This window comes from Stegostoma tigrinum, chromosome 21 (genome assembly GCF_030684315.1).
Source record: "Stegostoma tigrinum isolate sSteTig4 chromosome 21, sSteTig4.hap1, whole genome shotgun sequence".
NCBI classification, from domain to species: domain Eukaryota; kingdom Metazoa; phylum Chordata; class Chondrichthyes; order Orectolobiformes; family Stegostomatidae; genus Stegostoma; species Stegostoma tigrinum.
In genome coordinates, this window is record NC_081374.1 from 13,000,641 (window position 1) to 13,021,232 (window position 20,592).

At 41.6% G+C, this 20,592-nt stretch overlaps 1 protein-coding gene across 2 annotated transcripts in view; it reads right to left on the reverse strand.

Moving 5' to 3' along the window:
• Nucleotides 1-13,071: 13,071 nt before the first annotated feature.
• Nucleotides 13,072-20,592, reverse strand: part of nucks1a (nuclear casein kinase and cyclin-dependent kinase substrate 1a) — a 36,655-nt gene continuing 29,134 nt past the window's right edge. For both annotated transcript variants that reach the window (XM_048553164.2, XM_048553163.2), the window contains exons 7-8: nucleotides 17,447-17,602; nucleotides 13,072-14,976 (exon numbers count right to left, since the gene is read on the reverse strand). In XM_048553164.2, coding sequence (XP_048409121.1) covers nucleotides 14,747-14,976; nucleotides 17,447-17,602 — 386 coding nt within the window. In that variant the 3' untranslated portion in view covers nucleotides 13,072-14,746. The remainder of the gene's footprint in view (nucleotides 14,977-17,446; nucleotides 17,603-20,592) is intronic.

Genomic DNA, 20,592 nt, shown 5'->3' on the forward strand with positions numbered 1-20,592 from the left:
AGAAACAGACTATTTGGCCCATTGAATCCACACCAACCCTCAGAAGCGCATCCGCCACCAACCCACCCCCCTTCCCTATCCCTATAACCCTTCAATTCCCATGGCAAATCCACACAGCCTGCATATAAGTGGACACTGGGGTGATTTTCAGCATGGCCAATCCACCCTAACCTGCACATCTTTGAACTGTGGGAGGAAACCGGAACACTGAGAGGAAATCCGCACAGATATGGGGAGAACATGCAAACTCCACGCAGACAGTCTCCTGAGGCTGGGATCAAACCCAGGTCCCTGGCACTGTGAGGTAGCATCGCTAACCACTGAGCCACCATGTCACCACTGCAAATATATTCTTCCCTTTACTGTAGCCTATTCCTTAAATGATTTCTTAGAGCAATGGATTCTAACTTCACTTATTCCCAAATTAAAGCAAACTTCTGCTTTTTGCTAAAATTTAATTAAGAGTGCAAGCAAGTGACAAGTGCAATAATTAACTTCAGAAACTTTAACTCTACCTGAAACACTTCACTTTTCCCTGTACCAAGCATTAACATTAAAGTGTGCTACTAAATTTGGATGACAAATTAGAATTTTAAACACATGGGCAGAAAAATATTTTTATAAAACAGATTTATAACAAGGTGAGTGGGGTGATTCTACAAAATGAATTCCATTATCATAATGTTCTCGTCTTCAAGGACATGTTCAATATGTCAGGTATGTGGAGATTATAACGTGCAAAATAAAAACAATGATCAACAAAGAAAATAGCACAAAAGTGTGTGAACATGCAACATCAGTTTTAGTGCAAGTACAAGGACCTGGGTCTCAGAACCCCAAGGACATATTCCTGTTCCTAAGAAACGTACCCATCTTTCTAAATTCCTTAGCAATGTATTTCATCTAGGCATATAAAAATGAACATATTTCTTTAAGATAATATTCCCCCCTACCCAACTCACATTATCAACCCTATGATTGCAGGAACTGCAGATCCTGGAGGATCTGAGATAACAAGGTGTGGATCTGGATGAACACAGCAGGCCAAGCAGCATCATAGGAGCACAAAAGCTGACGTTTCGGGCCTAGACCCTTCATCAGAAATGGGAGGGGAGAAGGGGGTTTTGAATTAAATAGGGAGAGATGAGGAGGTGAATAGAAGAGAAGATAGGTGGAGAGGAGACAGACTGGTCAAAGAGGTGGGGATGGAGCCACTAAAGGTGACTGTAGGTGGGGAGGTAGGGAGGAGATAGGTCAGCCCAGGGAGGATGGACAGGTCAAGGGGGCGGGATGAGGTTAGTAGTTAGGAAATGGGGTTGGGGCTTGAGGTGACAGGAGGGGATAGGTAGGTGGAAGTACAGATTAGACAGACAGGGAAGAGCTGGGCTGGTTTTGGTATGCGGTGGGGGGAGGGGAGATTTTGAAGCTTGTGAAGTCCACATTGATACCACTGCACTATAAGGTTCCCAAGCGGAATATGAGTTGCTGTTCCTGCGACCTGCAGGTAGCATCACTGTGGCACTGCAGGAGGCCCAGGAAGGACATGTCATCTATGAATGGGAGGGGGAGTTGAAGTGTTTCGCAACTGAGAGGTGCAGTTGTTTAGTGCGAACCGAACGTAGGTGTTCTGCAAAACGGTCCTCAAGCTTTTGCTTGGTTTCCCAGATGTAGAGGAGGCCACAATGGGAACAGCGGATGCAGTATACCACATTGGCAGATGTGCAGGTTGATGTCGAAAGTCTTCATGGGGCCTGGGATGGGGTTGAGGAGGGAGGTGTAGGGGCAGGTGTAGCACTTCCTGCGGTTGCAGGGAAAACGCCGGGTGTGGTGGGGCTGGAGGGGAGTGTGGAGTGGACAAGGGAGTACCGGAGAGAGTAGTCTCTCCGGAAGGCAGATAAGGGTGGGGAGGGAAAAATGTCTTTGGTGGTGGGGTCGCATTGCAGATGGCGGAAGCGTCGGAGGATGATGCGTTGGATTCGGTGATTGGTGGGGTGGTACGTGAGGACGATGGGGATTCTGTTTTGGTTGCTGTTGCGGGGAGGGGATGTGGGGGATGAGTTGTGGGAAATGTGGGAGTCATGGTCGAGGGCTTTCTCGGGGGGAATAGCTGCAGTCCTTGAAAAATGAGGACATCTGAGATGTACGAGAATTATCAACTTGATGAATGTCTTTTAAAAGAATGTGGGTGTTGCTGGCTCAGCCAACAATTACTTCTTGACTTAAATTGATCAACAGCAATTAAGGCTCAACCAAACTGCAGTGGCTTGGAAATTCACCTGTAAGTTGGACCAGTTAAGGATATCAGGTATCCTTTCTGAAAGGATATTTATGAACGAGGTAGGGTTTTTATGGTAAGAGACAATGGTTATATCGTCACCACAAGACCAGCTCTTTAAATTCAGATTTTTTAAAATTCAAATTTCACCATCTTCTGTGGTGGGATTCCACCCCGTGTCCCAAGCACATTTGCCTGGAGGTGAGGGGTTTCTGGATTACTAATCCAGGAACATTCTCATAAAACCACCACCTCCGACAAACAGATTTAGCATTTCATCTCAAATCAGAATGAAATTGAGGTGTTGCATTTTGGTAAGGCAAACCAGGGCAGGACTTTATACAATCTATGGCAGGGCCTTTGGGAGTGTTGCCCAACAAACAGACCTCGGAGTACAGGTGCATAGTCCCTTGAAAGTGGAATCACAGGTAGACAGATTGGTGAAGAAGGCGTTTGGTACACTTGCCTTCATTGGTCAGAACATTGAGTTAGCCATGATCAGAGGTATATGTAGAGTAGACAGCCAGAGACCTTTTCCAAAGGTGGAAGTACCTTTTACAAGGAGACATAGTTTTAAAGTGAAAGGAGGTAGATACTGGGGAGACGTCAGTGGTAGGTTCTTTACTCAGAGTGGTAGGGGCGAGGGTAGTGGAGTCGGCCTAATTAGGGGCATTTAAGTGGCCATTAGATAAGCATATGGATGATAGCATAAGGTAGGGTTGGAGGTTATATAGACCTCAGGTTTCGGGTAAAAGTTCAGCACAACATCATGGGCCGAAGGGCCTGTGCTGTGCTGTACTGTTCTATGTTCTACGTTCTGTAGGAGTTGGGACATCATGTTGCAGCTGTACAGTACATTCGTGAGGCCACTTTTAGAATACTGTATACAAGTCTGGTTGCCTTTCTATAGGAAGGATGTTGTTAAATGTGTGAGGGTGCAGAAAACATTTACAAGGATGTCGCCTGGACTGGAGGATTTGAGTGTTAGGGAGAGGCTGAATAGGCTGGGACCGTTTCCCTGGAGCGTCGGAGGTGTTGGGTAACCTTTCAGAGGTTTATAAAACCATGAGCTATAGGAATAGGATGAGTAGAAAAGGTCATTTTCCTAGGGTGGGTGTGTTCAAAATGAGCTGCTAGAGGAAGTGGTGGAGGCGAGTACAATTACAACATTATAAAAGGCATCTGGATGGGTATATGGATAGGAAGGGTTCAGAGGAATACAGACCAAATGCTGGAACATGGGATTAGGACTGATTGGGATGTCTGGTTATGTGGACGAGTTGGACTGAAGGGTCTCTTTCCATGCTGTATGACTCTAAGGCAAGTACACAATGCTTTCTGCACTAGAGCAACATTCAAATATCCACTGACATAAATTGTTAGTGAATGCATGGCATCCACATTGTAAACTGTATGTGTAAAAACTGTCCCTAGGTACATAATCCGTCCAAATACACCGTTGCTTACATAAATCATTGGTCTTTTACAGATTACATTAAACAAATAGCCTTGAATGCAAATGCATCACCGTGTTAACAAAAATGAAGGCTATTTGACACATCTCATGAAAATAAAAGTGTAAACTAAGAGTGTATTCAAATTTAGCTCAACATCACCATTAACAAAGCCACCTGGTATATCCACATCTCCCAACAAGTGTTCTCATGGACCTTGTGCCAATTAATTAGCATTAGCTACATCCCAGTCAGCAATTACAACTTATATCCAGGGATGAATCCTACAATTTATCCAATTTTCAATTTGTTCTGATCTATTCTCTTTCAGGCATTCAACACAATGTTTCTCCTTTACTGCTTTAGCAGGTCAAGTACCCCTTGTGAAAAACAGTGATTCCTTGGGATACAGGCATGTTAGCAGCTAATCAGTTTTTCTGCTGTACCAGTCATTCATAAACAGTTTGTAACTTTCACAATTAAAAGTCCAACCCTGTGAAAGTTGTTTCTTTTTTAAGCTGTAGCATCCAAATGGCAAGCCCACAGGATTTTCTTTGTAGGAACATTCCCACTCCAAGAAACACCAGTAATATTGTTGCAGAACTGTGTGAAGCAAATTTTTGGATTTAATTCAGATCTCTCAAGTCTGAAATTACTAAGCATATTTTCACACAGTGGCTAAAATCTGTGCTGCCCAGTTTCAGCCAAGTTGTATACAAGTGCTATATGTTTTTTTTGGAGTTTCTTTAAATTCATCCATTTATTTAAAACATAATTATCCCTCATTGGAAGGGATTACAGTTGTTACTTAGCTAGATATAACGTCTGATTTTATTGTTGGTTGTGACTACATATCCAGTCATAACACATTGAGTGCAGTGCTTCTTCCATCACCGCTCAAAAATAAAATATTTTGGCATTCTACTAAAGCCACATGTTTCAATTCCAGTACACACTGGGTGCATTACTGTCATATAATACTCGGTGAAATTAGGCCTATTAGTATATATTAGATGAAAGCATGCAGAAATAAACAGAATCCATTTTACACAACGTTCACAGTACATAATGAAAATGCAATTAAACCATTCTATATTTTCTGTATGTAACAGAGTAGTTGTTGGGAATTACCCAACAGCTTAATAACAGGTTTCCAACAGTTTGGATTACCTGAATCGTTCAGTATAGAATACGTACAGTGTAGAAATGGGCCATTAGCCCATCAAGCCTGTAACAACCCTCCAAAGAGCAGCCCACACAGACCCTCTCCCATCCCTGTAAGCCTGCCTATATAACCCACCTAACCAGCACATTCCTGGACACTATGGACAATTTAGCATGGCCAGACCTGCTGAGCTTCTCCAGTAATTCCCTAACCTGCACATCTCTGGGCTGTGGGAGGAAACGGGAGCACCCAGAAGAAACCCACACAGACATGGGTGGAATGTACAAACTCCACAGTGGCAGTTGCTTGACAGTGAAATTGAACCCAGGTGCCTGGTACTGTGAGACAGCAGTGCTAACCACCAAACCATGGTGCAAGCTAGTACGTTGATGCATTGAAACCAATGTGCTATTTTATATAATCTGGGTGGTACTAAAAGATCAATGTAAATATTCCTGCTAATCCAGGATTTCCCAAACTGTGGGCCATAAAATGAGATTTTGGGTCACAGCCTCAGAGAAAAGCTGTTGAGCTCAAAATGAATGCAACGTGCAATTTTTTCTTTCGCTATGGATGGGTGTGGTTTGACACATCTGTTGAGGAGGTGACTGTTACAAAAATGTGTAAAGGCATTCTTTTTAAAAGAAAAGGCCTGCAATTTAAATAATTATCTTCATGCTGAACTCGACTCCGCTCTGCCAAGGAGCAAAACTTATCCTTTAGTCCCAGGCTCACACCATGCTCGAGGTATCAAAATATTTGAAACATAGAAAGTTTGTGGAACAGGAAAGGGCAACTTGGCCCAACGTATCCGCATAATGAAATTGCATTGAGAAAAGGTTCAAAGGGAATAATGCAGGTCATTGACAGATACAAAAATGACAGAGAGCACAAGGTAAAATTTCTTTGAAAGAAAATTGGACAGCTAATTACTCCAGTATCTTTCTCCGATTGGCAACATGGAAACAATCTAGCCTTTGCAAATTAGATGGACTTGGGCTTTTCCTTCTTGTCTAGCAATTCCTGTTCAAAAGGGCTAAGTCAGTAACACTAAGGTTAAAGCTGGTTGAAATTTCATATACTGCCCATTTACTCCCCCCCCAGAAGTACAGCCAATTCTCATTATATTCTTTTTAAAAAAACTATTGCATCATAGTGAACCACACGCATAACTTGAGTTTTTTTTTGTCCCTGCTTTTCTGGAAATACAAAGATGAGAATCACCGAAATACCTGCTGTTTCAACACTTTCAGCTTGCGTTGTATTTCAACTTTAATTGAATTTTGAGATTTACTTCCATTGGCAAGTTGAATCATAATTAATGATCCATTAACTGTTAATGATGCTTCAGAGTGATATGATTTGAAAAGGAAGCGAGAAGCCCTTAGGGGATGGAGTAAGATGACCACAGACAAACACTTGATACTGAACAAGAAATATGTAGGATAACTAAAATAAAACAAAGAACTACGGATGCTGATGATCTGAAAAATATACAAAATTTGCTGGCTTCACTCAGCAGGCCTGGCAGCATCTGTGGAGAGAAAGCAGAGTTAACGTTTTGAACCCAGTGACACTTCTTCAGAAGGGTCACTGTACTCAAAAATTTAACTCTGCTTTCTCTTTGCAGAATCCCTACAGTGTGGAAACAGGCCCTTCGGCCCAACGAGTCCACACCAAACCTCAGAGCATCCAACCCAGACCTGTCCCCTTGTGAGCCACCTAATCTACACATCCCTAAACACTACAGGCAATTTAGCATGGCCAATCCACCTAACCTGCACATCTTTGAATTGTGGGAGGAAACCAGAGCACCCAGAGGAAATCCATGCAGACACAGGGAGAATGTGCAAATTCCACACAAATAGTCACCTGAGGCTGGAATCAAACCGAGGTCCCCGGTACTGTGAGTCAGCAGTGCTAACCACTGAGCCACAATGCTGCTAGATCTGCCCAACCTGCTGAGTTTCTCCAGTAATTTCTGTTTTTGTAGAATAACTAAATATATGGCTTTTGCATTTTCCATAGTTACAATGAAGTGCAACTGAATTCAACTACAGGCAACAGCTGTTTTTGATACTATCAGGATCATTACATGCAATTAAGTGGATAGTATAATTTAAACCTTGACACAGTAATGATTATCAGGAAATGAAATGTGAATTATACCATGTGGTGGAACCTATCTGAAGTTCAATTGTGTAGAAGTTCCTTGGTGAGTACTATATAGCTAATCAAATGACTTCACTTATAACAGAGGATTGCTAAACATATATTTCACAATAGCTTTATTTAGGTCAGTATTACAAGGTTTTATGTATAATACATAAGGCTACAAATGGTTCAAATGTCAGCTCTAGGTGGTGCAAAAAGCATATATACACCACATGGAAGCTAATTTCATTTAGAAGTGACAGGAATGATTTAGATACTTTTATTCAACCTGTTTGGAGACGTTCCTACATATCTCTGGTGCAGGTAGGACTTGAACCCAGTTCAATTGCACCACAACTGCCCCTCACAGAAATGTGTTTCTTTCAATTTAACCTATTTTTCTAATCAACCTGTTTAGAAATGTTATTATACCCTTCTGAAGCAGTTGGACTTAAACCCAGACCTCCTGTCTCAGAGGTAAAGACATTACCACTGCACCACAGGAGCATATCAGGTAAAATGTTTTTGAAGGCTGTAATAAGCAAATGCTTAAACGACTTTCAACTGATCGGGGGTGATTGATCCTCAATTAGAATAGAAGAAAATAAAAGTTTGCAAGTGAAAGGCAAAAAGCTGAGAAATAAAAAGCTGCAACTTAAACATCCACAGGCAGCTTCACCTGGCAAGTTCATCTGATTTAATTTGATTTTGATTTCATTGTCATGTGTACCAAAATATAGTGAAAAGCTTTGTTTATGAGCGGTTCAGGCAGATCACAGCAAGCAAAGGATCAAAAAGACTTTGAGGCATACAGGTTACATTTTTTGAGGCTAGAATCCATTCAACAGTCTGTTAATGGCTGGAAAGAAGCTGTTCCTGAACCTGCGCATGCATGTATTCAGGCTTCTGTATCTTCTGCCTGACAGAAAAGATTGTAGGAGAGCATCACCAGGGTGCGATGGGTCTTGGATGATGTTGGCACCTTTCCTCAGCAGCAGGCCCCATAAGTAGAGTCCATGGATGGAAAGTTGGTTCCCGTGATGGTGTGGGCTGTGCACGCCACCTTCTGTAGTTTCTTACAGTCCTGGGCAGAGCAGTTGCCGTACCAGGCTGTTATGCACTGGACAGTATGCTTTCGATGGTGTATCAGTAGAAGTTGGAGAGGGACCTTAAAGACATGCATCTTGGATCTGGCAACCATGCTAAAACCTCTGCATTAGTGGCTGGAGTGTGGCCATGGAAACCGACTCCAGAACGTGTGGAGGTTTAGTGGAAGGTGAGCAATTCTTGGCAAGGTTGAAAGTGTTAACTCATTTTGACCTGGAGCTACCCACTATAGTGTGATGGTTCACTTTATGGGATTGGAGCTATACCATCACACATCTTATTGAATGGAAAGGCCCATCGCATTCTCATTGAGGTCACTGCCAAAGTCAGTGGAGAATTATACCTAAGTCATAAAAGAAGAGATAGTAAGATCTGCCGATGCTGGAGTCAGAGATAACAAAGTGTGGAGCTGAAGGAACACACTAGGCCAGGCAGCGGATTGGGCATCATTTTCGGCATTAAGAAGTTCATTCACTTCTTTTATGGCAGGCAATTTGCGGAGCTGTCAGACCACAAGACGCTAGCCTCCATTTTTGGTCCATATACGGGGATACTTCCAATGATGGCAGCACTCTTGCAGAGATGGGCACTGGCTCTGTCAGCCTACTTGTATGATATTAGATACCGACAGACAGGGAAGTGTAGCAAAGTAGGTGCCTTGTCAAGTCTGCTACCCTACTGGGACCCAAAAAATATATACTTCTCCCAGGAAGACAGGTACCGGTGTCAGCAAATCAAGTAAGGAATTCAGGGAGCACCTGGAATATCATGGAGTCAGGCATGTGAGATCAGCTCCATATCACGCAGTGACAAATGGCCAGATGGAAAGATTTGTACAAACCCTGAAGAGACGGTTCACTAGGCAGTGAATCAACAACTGTCTCAGCATCCACTGTAACATGTCAAACGCAATTACCCAGTGCTTGCCAACACCCTTAATGTCCAACTGCCAGCGAAGAACCATGGTTAACTTACTGTAGTAAGAAAACTTAAGAAAGCTGATGGAGCGAAATCAAGAAGGACAAAAGGCTATAAAGGGCAGGAGCATCAAAGTTGAGGATCGTCCCAAAAATAAGAAACTGTCTTGGCCAAAAATTACACATCTGGGGACAAACGGATTCAAGTGATATTGGTGCCTTGACCAGGACGGTTGTTGTACGTGATACAGACTAGAAATGAGTTGATCTCCAGGAAACTCAAAGCTGGTCACCATACCTCATCAACAGGGAGACGTCCCTCAAAATTCAGTCAGAATGTATTGTAACAATTGAGTCACGTGTCTCCAAGCCAGGGTTGGTCATACCCAGGGAGGAGGCAGCAACTGTGTCATAGGGCAAAGACAGCCGATCAAAGACAGGCACATCTGCTGAGTGGCAGGACCTTCCGAAACTCCAGCAGACCATGCCAGAAAAGGCTCCAGGGAATGGTCTGCTAGAAATGGCCCGAGAGACTCACCAGATTGATGCAGACTCGGAAGAACGGTCCTGGCCCAAAATTTCAGCTTTCTTGCTCCTCTAATGCTGTGTTCCTCCAGCTCCACACTGTGTTATCCAACTTCAGCAGTTCTTACTGTCTTTAGGAAAGGGATGGTTTGCATGGGGCAGGAAGCAGGAGTAGTTACTCCTTAGGTTTCTTTTAAATCTTTCTCTGCTCGCCTTAAAAATATGCCTCCTAGTTTTTAATTCCCCTACCCTGGAGAAAATACCCTTGCTCTTCACTTTATCTATGCCCCTGGTGATTTTACAAATCTCTAAGGTCACCCCTCAACATCCAATGCTCCAGTGAAAGAAGTCCCAGCCTTTCTAGTCTACCCTTACAACTCAAACTCTTCAGATTAGATTCTTCTTATAGCATGGTGACCAAAACTGTACATAGTTCTCCAAGATTATCACGTAAAATTAAAATACATGGGATCGGTGTCATGTGCTGAAATGCATACAGAACTAGTTGGCAGACAGGAAATAAAGACTAGGAATAAATGGATGTTTTTCCAAGTCGTAGCCAGGTATTGCAGGGCTCACAGCTGGGACCTGTGCTATCCACAACATGAATGATTATGATGAGGGAACTAAATGTCATACCAAGTTAGCAAATGATACAACGCTGAAACAAGAGGTGGATTCTGAAGAAGGGTCACTGGATTTGAAGCATTCACTTTCTCTCTGCAGATACTGCCAGACCTGCTCCTGAGATGCTGTTGGGCCTGCTGTGTTCATCCAGCTTCACACTTTGTTATCTTGGATTCTCCAGCATTCGCAGTTCCATTATCACTGAGCCTCTCCAGAAATTTGTTTTTATTTCAGGATAATGCAGAGATGATTTAGTATGATTTAGGCAAGTGGGGAAAATTCATGGCAGATCAAGTATATTTTGGATAAATGCATTTTGGTAGCAAACAACAGGAAGCCTGATTAGTATCTGAAAGGCAATAGATTGGGAAAAGGAATTGTGCAATGAAACTCAAGCATCCTTGTACATCAGTTACTGAAATTAAGCATGCAGGTGCAGCATGCAGTGGAGAAGGTAAATGGTATATTGCTCTACATAGCAAGAGGATTAGAATACAGGATCAGGGACGTGTTGCTGCAATTATACAGGAAGACCACACCTAGTGTATTGTGAACAACTTTGGTGTCCTTATTTGAGGAAGAATGTTATATAGAGAACGCAACAAAGATTCACCAAACTGTTTCCTAGAATAGCAAAACTGGCGACAAATGTGAAGGTGCCAACTTTGGCGTGGGGTGGATAAGATCAGAAATCACATGACACCTGTGTGCAGGGTACAATCTCACCAAGATCATTCTTACTCCTCCACTTGTTGCCTTCAAACAACCACCAAACCCTAAATAGGCCATAGCTCATAGCAAACTACCCAAACTTCAAGACAACACTGACCACAACACCACACAATCCTGACATGGCAACCTCTGCAAAATGTGTTAGATCATTGATTACGGGCACTACCATTATACACGGGAACATCACCCACCACGTACATGGCAGGTAGTCCTGAGACTCGGTCAACGTTGCCTCTCATACACTGTAAGGAAGGATGCCCTGAGGCACGGTGTATCAGCGTTACCATGCAGACACTATGATAAGGGATGAATGGACCCCATGCAACCATTGCCAGTCAGGAATGTTCCTACACACCTGGGGAACACTTCAGCAGTCAAGGACATTCAGCCTACGATCTTCGGGTAAACACCTTCCATGACACAAAACAACGCTGAATCACTGAGCAGAAACTAATAGCCAAGTTCTGTACTCACGAAGACACCAACAAACATGATCTTGGGCCTCATGTTGCACTAGGTGACCCCACCCCACTGCTCTATAAAATCTTCCTTACGGTTCTTCCTCACACTATTGGCTTTATAAATTGTTACGATCCCTTCACCTCAACTAATTTGTACAGTTTTGGATTACTTACTCTCGTGATAGGTATAAGTCACATATTGTTATTCCAGCATTTAGTTTGTCGCCAGCACCTTATTGTTAATTTTTTGTAATTATCTCTCTGCCTCACTTAATCAGATTATAGGTCATCCTTTCACTTGTTATTCAGCTGCTGCCATTTTATTGTCTGACATTTTTGATCACCTGCAGACTTATTATTCAATACTCCACTCACCATTTGGAAGGTCTTATCGCTTTATGCTTCTCTTAACTGATGAAGGGGCTATACTCCGGAAGCTTGTGATTGCAAGCAAACCTGTTGTCATCTGATTGCTGACACGACGAGAGACTGTGTTGGATTGCATAAGCATTGGAATTTAGAATGAAGCACAATATCATTGAAAACTATAAACTTCTAACAGGGCAAGACAGAGCAAATGCAGGAATTGTGTTCCCAATGACCAGGGAGGCACAATCGAAGGAAATGGGGCAGGCAAATTAGGAGCAAGCAGATGTTTCTTTAGCAGAAGAGTGGTGAGCCTGTGGAATTCTCTGCAACAGAAGACAGCTGACACCAAAATATTGAATAATCGCACTAGATGGCAGAGCAGGCTTGAAAGACCAAATTGCTTCCTGCTCCTATTTTCTATTTTAAAAATCTATAAAACAATGAAAGAGTTATCACCATCTGGCATGCTAGATTAGAAATTCTTTCTTTAAATAACAAAAAAAATAGGTTGCCCAGTCAAAGCTAACTGCATAACTCCCCTCAGTTATAAGTATTTTAATCTTCCACATAATACAGCATGTATAGGAACATGTTTAAAGCTGGAAACAATTATGATCTCTGAAGGAGAAATAAGGGTAGGGTGGAAGAAATGAATATCTTATACTGTGCAAACACACACAGCATTAAAAGAGATGACATAGGTTTACAAAATCAGTCAGTGTTCAAACATTCTTGCTTAATTCTTATAGTAGGGTCGGTTGACTTTGGGGGTCTGCAAAATGCATGAATGTATGGAGGGCACTGCGGTCAACAGCAAGAAAATGAGTGGCAGTCAGAGGCAAGCTCAGTGAGCTGACAGTAGAATTCAACTGCTGTATGTGCAGCACACAGTCAGTTTCCTCGCCAACCAGGAAAACCTCAAAAGATATCTTCCAAACTACAGCAACGGACACATCCATGTAACGGTTACCTACGTATAGCCAGATTCTGAAAAGCATTATTAATATATTTTGTGTGTGCAGCTCTTTCATATTATTTGGTATAATTTAGACAAGAATCCATGATTACCAAACCATTCTAAGAAAAGGTAAAGGTATCCTTCAACTTAAAAAGTTTGAGAATCATCGTTACAGGTAATAGGTTTGAGCAAGAGTAAAGATTTCTAAACCGGCAGCAGTTCACAAGTGCAATGCTCCAAATATAACAATGTTTCAAATATCTTTTCACTCCCTGCAATTTTATTAATCCCTTTCACAACCCCCAAAAGAATTGATTAGAGAAACTATTTTACACCAGCAGACATTTAATGTTCTGTAGCGAAAATAAAAACCAAAGAAATTGAAAGCCCACGTGAAATTGAATGTTAACATCATAAGAACTGCCTGTACAGGATTTTTTTTTGTAAGTTACAAAGAAATGGCTGCATTAACAAAATGCTGATACAGATAAACAATTGCGCAGTTTAAGATTCAATCACATTCATTTTTAAACATTTCAATCTGCAAAAAAAAAAATACAATTCAGTTCACAAGATCAGACCAGGCGACTCAAGTGATTTTTGGTGGTGTGCAGTCTTCTTTTTCTGGTTTCTTTTTGTTTTCAGTATTATATCTTTGAAGTCTTGAAGATACAAATGGCAATTATAATTTTGTGATTGCTTTTCAGAATTAGAGCATCTCATTATTACTCACTTACTAGGAACTGCTTGACCATACTGTTTTAGATACATTCATTGCTTGTAAAGCAAAATTGCCCATTTAAGAGAACCAGTTAGATTTGAACTATAAAAGATTGTTTCCTTCTAGGTCCTGAAATGTTTTATTTAAATCTAGGCAGACACAAAAAAGTTTAAGACCTCTTTAAAAATATAATATTCAGGTTTTCTTAAAAAATCTCGTAACACTAAAATAATTGAAAAAGTAACTAAATAAATTTCAACAGTTGGACTGAAATGGACTGTGCACCACTCATTTGTGACTGCTTGATATTTAGCTAAACTGAAAAGATGCAACAGGGTTTACACCTTCAATTAATTGGATGGAATCGGTTAAAGATCACGATGTTCATCATACTTACTCATGATTTGCTTGTGAAAAACTACAATGTTATGAGATAATTTTAGAAACTTAGATCATATACTAGGAGTCAGAAGGCAATCAATGAGTTAAGCATTGTTGTAAATGGCAGATGCCTTTCATTAGGTCACCAGAATACACATTTACTTTTAAGTTTACAATTCAAAAATGGTTGTAAGCAAAATCTACACCTATGTTTAAAATGAAGCTACATCTAAATTTCTAGGTCATTTGGCTACATGTATGTACAGCACCTACATTTTACAAGGTTCAGCTGTTGTTATATTTACAGGAGCTTTTGATCTTGTTCTCAGTTTAAAAAAAAATTCGCTGTCAAATGTTTCAAAGAAATAAATCCACTTGAAGGACAGATAGTACGATGGGAGACTAAGAAAATGATGTATAGCTAACTTTTAGCTAGAGTTCAAAGGGTGAATAGTCTGCTTGTTATATAAATGTACTTGTACAAGTCTGCATCTAGTTTGTCCTCTTTGCAGCTAATGCAAAGATGTTGCAACTTAGCTTCTGAATAAGATCAGTGTGCTAAAGAGCTCGCCTTCATTGAATATACTTTAGGAATATTTATGCGGCAAAAAATATTTCTGCAGCAACGCCTAATTTTCAGAACTTCACATAATGTTGCCACTGCCAAAAAAAAAAGACTGGGTTTGCAGTTCCTACTTTTGAAAAGATCAAAGCAACTCCTGTAAAATGCCAAGCTAATTTTAAATGATTTGATTCTATTAGTAGTGTCTGCAGGACACAAAAAGGGAGAGTCTCTGAAAAGAAAAACACACAAGTCTTGTGTCTAAACCTTGTGAACCAAGCTGTCAGTGAAGTCATTTTCTATCCCTACTTATATAAAAAAATATCCCCTTGCATTGTTCAGTCATCCCCAGAATTAACTTCCTCTTCCTCTTCCTCCTCCTCCTCCTCCTCTTCCTCTTCCTCATCTTCTGGCTCTTCCTCATTCGTTTCTGGTGGAGGACTCTTCTCCTTCTTTGACTCTTTAGCAGGACTTTCAGGTGGTTGCCCTTTAGAAGGTGGTGACGCTTTTGTGGTGGCAACTCGCCCCTTTCCTTTGCCTTTTACCGGACTAGGAGTTGCAGGGGTGACTTAAAAAGGAAAAAGCAGACAAAGCAGATAAATTGTATACCTCAGAACTGTACTATGACAAATCATATTTAAGGCTGCTAAGAGGACCACTTCAAAACAAGTCACAACTCAAAAACACGAAAATATTTCAAGATAAATCTTACAGGATTTAAAATAAGAGGAAAGAAACATGTAAATACAACTTAAAGAGATCATAACAGGAACACTGCATTAAGACACATGAGCAGTTAGTTTTATTTTTCAAATACAGAAAAAATTTTGTTAGATATAGAAAGCAGCATACTGGGCACTGAAGGATCATAAAATCAGCACCAAAGCTGAGCAAGTATTAAATATTCAATCATCTATGAGTATTTTTTATTTTTAGAATTCCAAGCATGGAAACAGGCCATTCGGCCCAACATGTCAACACAGACTGTCCTAAGAGCATCCCACCAAAAATCATCCCCCTATTGAACTGAACCCACATCCCTAGTGCCGAGAGGCAGCAGTGCTGATCACTGCACCGCCCCAGTTTTCTTTATTCACTCGTGGGATGTGGGAGTTGCTGGTTGGGCTAATATTTATTGCCCTTTGCTAGTTGCCCTTTGGAAATTAGTGGTGAGCTTCCTTAATAAGTAGTCAAATGATGCTAACATTTGGAAACAACGAACTAGTACTAAATTGATGAGACGTTGCATAGAAACACAGAACTGGATGTGAGTTTGCTCGCTGAGCTGGAAGGTTAGTTTTCAGACGTTTCGTCACCATTCTAGGTAACATCATCAGTGAGCCTCTGACGAAGCTACCTAGAATGGTGACGAAACATCTGAAAACTAACCTTCCAGCTCAGCGAGCAAACTCACATCCAGAACCTCAACCTAAGCTACAAATCTTCTCAAAACTCGCAAACACAGAACTGTTACAAGGTTGATATTTTAATGTCAAACTACCTTCAACAAGGAAGTACAACCATACTTGCAGTAAATGATTTGTTGAAGATGTTTCCCACTTGTTAAAAGAAGAAGTATGACAAAAAAAACAAAGTATGGAGCTCAGTGATACAAAACCAACTCAGCAAAGCAATGCAAAGGCACTGGTTCAATCCGTTAAATGTCTCAGCATAGCTACATAGAACTATAAGACGCTGAACAAAATAATAATTCCTTTCTGGGAGGTGGAAGCACGCAGCTGCAGTAACTGTTGCAGTAGACATTCCAAGACAATAAGCTTGAGCTTTTAATATAAAACATCACAGCAGACCAATTTATACCGCAACCTAAATAATGGGCAAAAACTCAAAATTACAATGGCTACCAGCAGCCTATGAATCGTCAGCTCAGTTTCTTCACACAGCTTGAAATCCATCCTGTGATCAAATCTTACCATTGAGGTGGAACAATTTCACTTTCATTGATGTATTTATTCAGAAATCACTGTGTTCTGTGCTACCTACACTCACCAATCAATGTACAGGTTGGATTCCTAAAGTTCCACATGGCACATAAATCTTTTAGGCAACTTTGCAAATAGGCCCTGAGCCATCTACTCACTGCGCAAGCTCAATGCTGAGATAAGCATATGAAATCTAACCTAGCTTGCTAATGGCCATCCTGGTTAATCATCACAAGCTAAATTTGAAAAAAAAAGTGTGATGTTCACTAGCTTTGTCCGCAGTTTACCTCAAATTATCATTGAAGATGGCGGTGTCTCAGAAATGTGAGGGGTTTCAGTGCTGGTATGAAGCCAGTTATGTAGGAGCATACCCCAACAACTGGCAGATCTTATCAATCATGTTCCAATGATAATTAGCATGCTGCCCACTGCAGTTAACAGACTCAACCAGCCTCAGAATAAAACATTCACAATTAGATGTGATTTGGCTACTGGGCATAATGTATTAAATAATCCAGACTGTGCAGAGAATTACACCAGAACTCAATTCAGGAAAATCAGTTGGGCTTGTAGTGTGAAGCATGTATGCATGTTAAAAGCTACATATATTAATATATAGGATCCTGTTTTACATTGGCAAAGTTTGTAGAAATGTTGCAACTTTTTCATAAAAAGTTAGAGATTGCAAATCTCTCCTGCAGCACACATCACCCTGATTGATCAGTTAGCTTGCCTGATCTCAGAATAAAGGTTGATAAAAACACAGAAAATGCTGGAGAATTCAGCAGATCTGGTAGCACTTGGCCAGGCTGAAACAAGAGTTGATGTTTGAGTCCAGTATGACTGTTCAAAACTTTAGCCACACTTAGTGAATTTCTCCAGCATTGCTGTTTGTTTCAAATTTATAGCAACTGCAATATTTTGCTTCTAATAATAATTCACAGTTAATGGTTCCTGCTGCAATGTAATACCTACAATAGCTGTATAAATTGGTTTCTCAAGTCTGTTTCTTCCATTCTAGTCCAGATGAATGCAAGAGGAAAAAGCTTCAAATTATTTCCTTTTAGCAATGTTGAAGTTCTGCACACAGCTTACCTGTGGCGCTAAGCCTGGGTTTGGGCGTCTTCTTTTCTTTTTTCTCAGGTACTGTTTTAGTCTTCCGTCCCTTTTTGCTTTTCTTCAAAGAGCTCTCATAGTCGCTGTCATCATCATCTTCCACATAAAAGTCTGCATCACTTCCAGAATCCCCTTCTAGAATAATAGTGAAGAATTGTGAAATGCGGCCATAAAAGTATTAATCCTTTTTCACACTGGTCACCACAAATACTACCCAAAATGTTATTAAAATCCTAAACTTTAAATGTTTCTAAGAACATTTTGGCCTTCACGAAATCTGCCCTGTTACTGATTAAGCACACGCAGCTGCTATTATGTTACTGGAGGCTGGAGCAGTTACAGTGCTTTACTGGAAACTCAGACATATGAATTCAAGGACTGGCATGACAAGTTGAGAACTGGAAAGCTGGTTATGTTATGACCATTATTACATAAAACTCTGGAAAAGAACCTGCCACTGCTACCTGGTCTACTTGACGAAGTTGCTTTTGGCTATTAAACAGGAACTTCTAAAGCTTGATAAAGGCAGGTTATTCGTGAGTAAAGAGATGGTGGGGCAGTGGGAGGCCTTTTAAAAGGAGATTACGACAGTTCAGAAACAATATGTTCCTGTTAGTGTGAAGGGCAAGGCTGGTAGGTGTTAGGAATGCTGGTTGACTAGAGAAATTGAGGCACTGGTCAAGAAAAAGAGGGCGACATGTCAGGTATAGACAGCTGGGATTGAGCAAATCCTCAGACGAGAATCCCTAGGACAATAGGAATATACTTAAGAGGGAAATCAGGAGGGCATAAAGGGGACATGCAATAGCTTTGGCAAACAGAGTAAAAGGAGAATCCGAAGAGATTCTATAAGTACATTCAAGGTTAAAAAATAATTACTGAGGAAAGCATAGGGCCCCTTAAGGATCAATGCGGCCATCTATGGGTGGCAGCACAGGAGATGGGCGAAATATAAAACAATATGTTGTCAACATTTACAGTAGAGGAATCGAAACTTTGGAACTTGGGGAAATACATAGTGATGTCTTAAAAAGAGATCATAATACAGAAAATGAGGTGCTGGAAGTCTTAAAATGCATAAAGGGAGATAAACTCCCAAGGCCAGATCAGGTGTTTTCCTGAACTTTGTGGGAAGCGATTGTTGGGCCCCATGCTGACTTATTTGTCCCACTGACAGCTATGGCTGAGGTGCCGAAGACCAGTGGGTGGCTAATGTTGTGCTATTACTTAAGAAAGGCTGTAAGGAAAAGCCAGAGAACCATAGACCAGACAGCCTTACGTTAGCAAGATAGTAGGAACTGCCAATGCTGGAGAACTCTAGATAACATGGTGTGAAGGTGGATGAATACAGCGGGCCAAGCAGCAAAAGAAGAGGAGCAGGAAAGCTTGATTTTTCGGGTCGGGATCCTTCTTCAGAAATGGTGGAGGGGAAGGGGATTCTGAAATAAATAGGGAAACAGGGGGAGGCGGATAGGTGGATAAACGAGAAGATAGGGCGAGAGGAGATAGACAGGGGTTAGAGCCAGTGAAGGTGAATGTTGGTGGGGAGTTAGCGGGGGATAGGTCAGTCCAGGGAGGATGGACAGGTTGGGGGGGGGAGGGGGAGAGAATGTGGAGAGTGGATGGGCGTGGAGCTTGAGGTGGGAGGAATGGTTAGGGAGGCGGGGACTAGCTGGGCTGGATTTGGCATGTGGTCGGGGGAGGGGAGATTTTGAAGCTTGTGAAATCCACATTGCAGCCCAAGGGTATCAACGTGGATTTCACAAGCTTCAGAATCTCCCCTCCCGCAACCACATGCCAAAACAAGCCCAGCTAGTCCCCACCTCCCTAACCATTCCCCCCACCTCAAGCCCCACACCCTTCCTCTACCCACTAACCACATCCTGCCCCCTGGACTGACCTATCCCCCACTAACTCCCCACCTAAATACCTACATTCACCTTCACTGGCTCTAACCCTGCCTGTTTGACCTGTCTGTCTCCTCTCACCCTATCTTCTCGTTTATCCGCCTTCCCGTTTCCCTATTTATTTCAGAATCCCCTTCCCCTCCCCTCTTTCTGAAGATGGATCCCGAACCGAAACATCAAGCTTTCCTGCTCCTTGGCCCACTGTGTTCATCCAGCTTCACAGTGTTATCTCAGCCCTACGTGTGTGGTGGATAAGTTATTGCATGAATTCACATGCATTCGGAAAAGCAAGGACTGATTAAGTACAGTCAACATGGCTTTGTACATGGGGCACTCTCACTAACTTGACGGGTTTTTTTTAAAAAGGAGGTGGCTAAGGATGATGAATGTAGAGTGGGAGAGACTGAGACATCAGCAAAGTGTTTGACAATGTTCCATACGGTAGCCTGGTTAGTAAGATCAGATCACATGGGATCCACGGAAAGGTAATCAAATGGATACAAAATTGGCTTCAAGGTAGGGGACAGAGTGGTGGTGGAGGTTTGCTTTTTGGACTGGAGGCCTGTAACCAGCAGTACGCTACAAGGGTCAGTGCTGGGTCCACTGTTTTTCGTCATTTACGTAAACAACTTGTAAGTGAATATAGGAGGTATGTTTAGTAAGTTTGCAGATGACAGTGAAATAGATGGTATAGTGAACAGTGAAGAAGATTACCTCATAGTAAAGCTGGACTTTGGGCAGGTGAATGGCAGATGACGTTTAATTTAGATAAATGCGAGGTGTTGCATTATGGTAAGGGAAATCAAAAGAATAGGACTCACATAATTAAAGATAGGAATCCAGGGAATGTTGCCAAACAAAGAGACTTGGAGTGCAGGTCCATAGTTCCTTGAAAGTGGAGTCACAGGTCGACAGGGGAATGAAGTCAGCTCCTGGCATGCTTGCCTTCATTGGTCAGATCATTAAGTATAGGAGTTTAACATCACGTTGTGGTTGTATAGGACATCGGTGAGGCCGCTTTTAGAATACTGTGCACTGTTGTGGTCACCCTTCCTTAGGAAGGACATTGTTAAACGTGAAAGAGTTCAGAAAATATTTAGAAGGATTTTGCCAGGACTGGAGGGTTTGAGTTATCGGGAGAGGCTGAATGGGCTAGGGCATTTTTCCTTGCAGCGTCAGATGCTGAGGAGTGATATTATTGAGGTTTATGGATTGGAA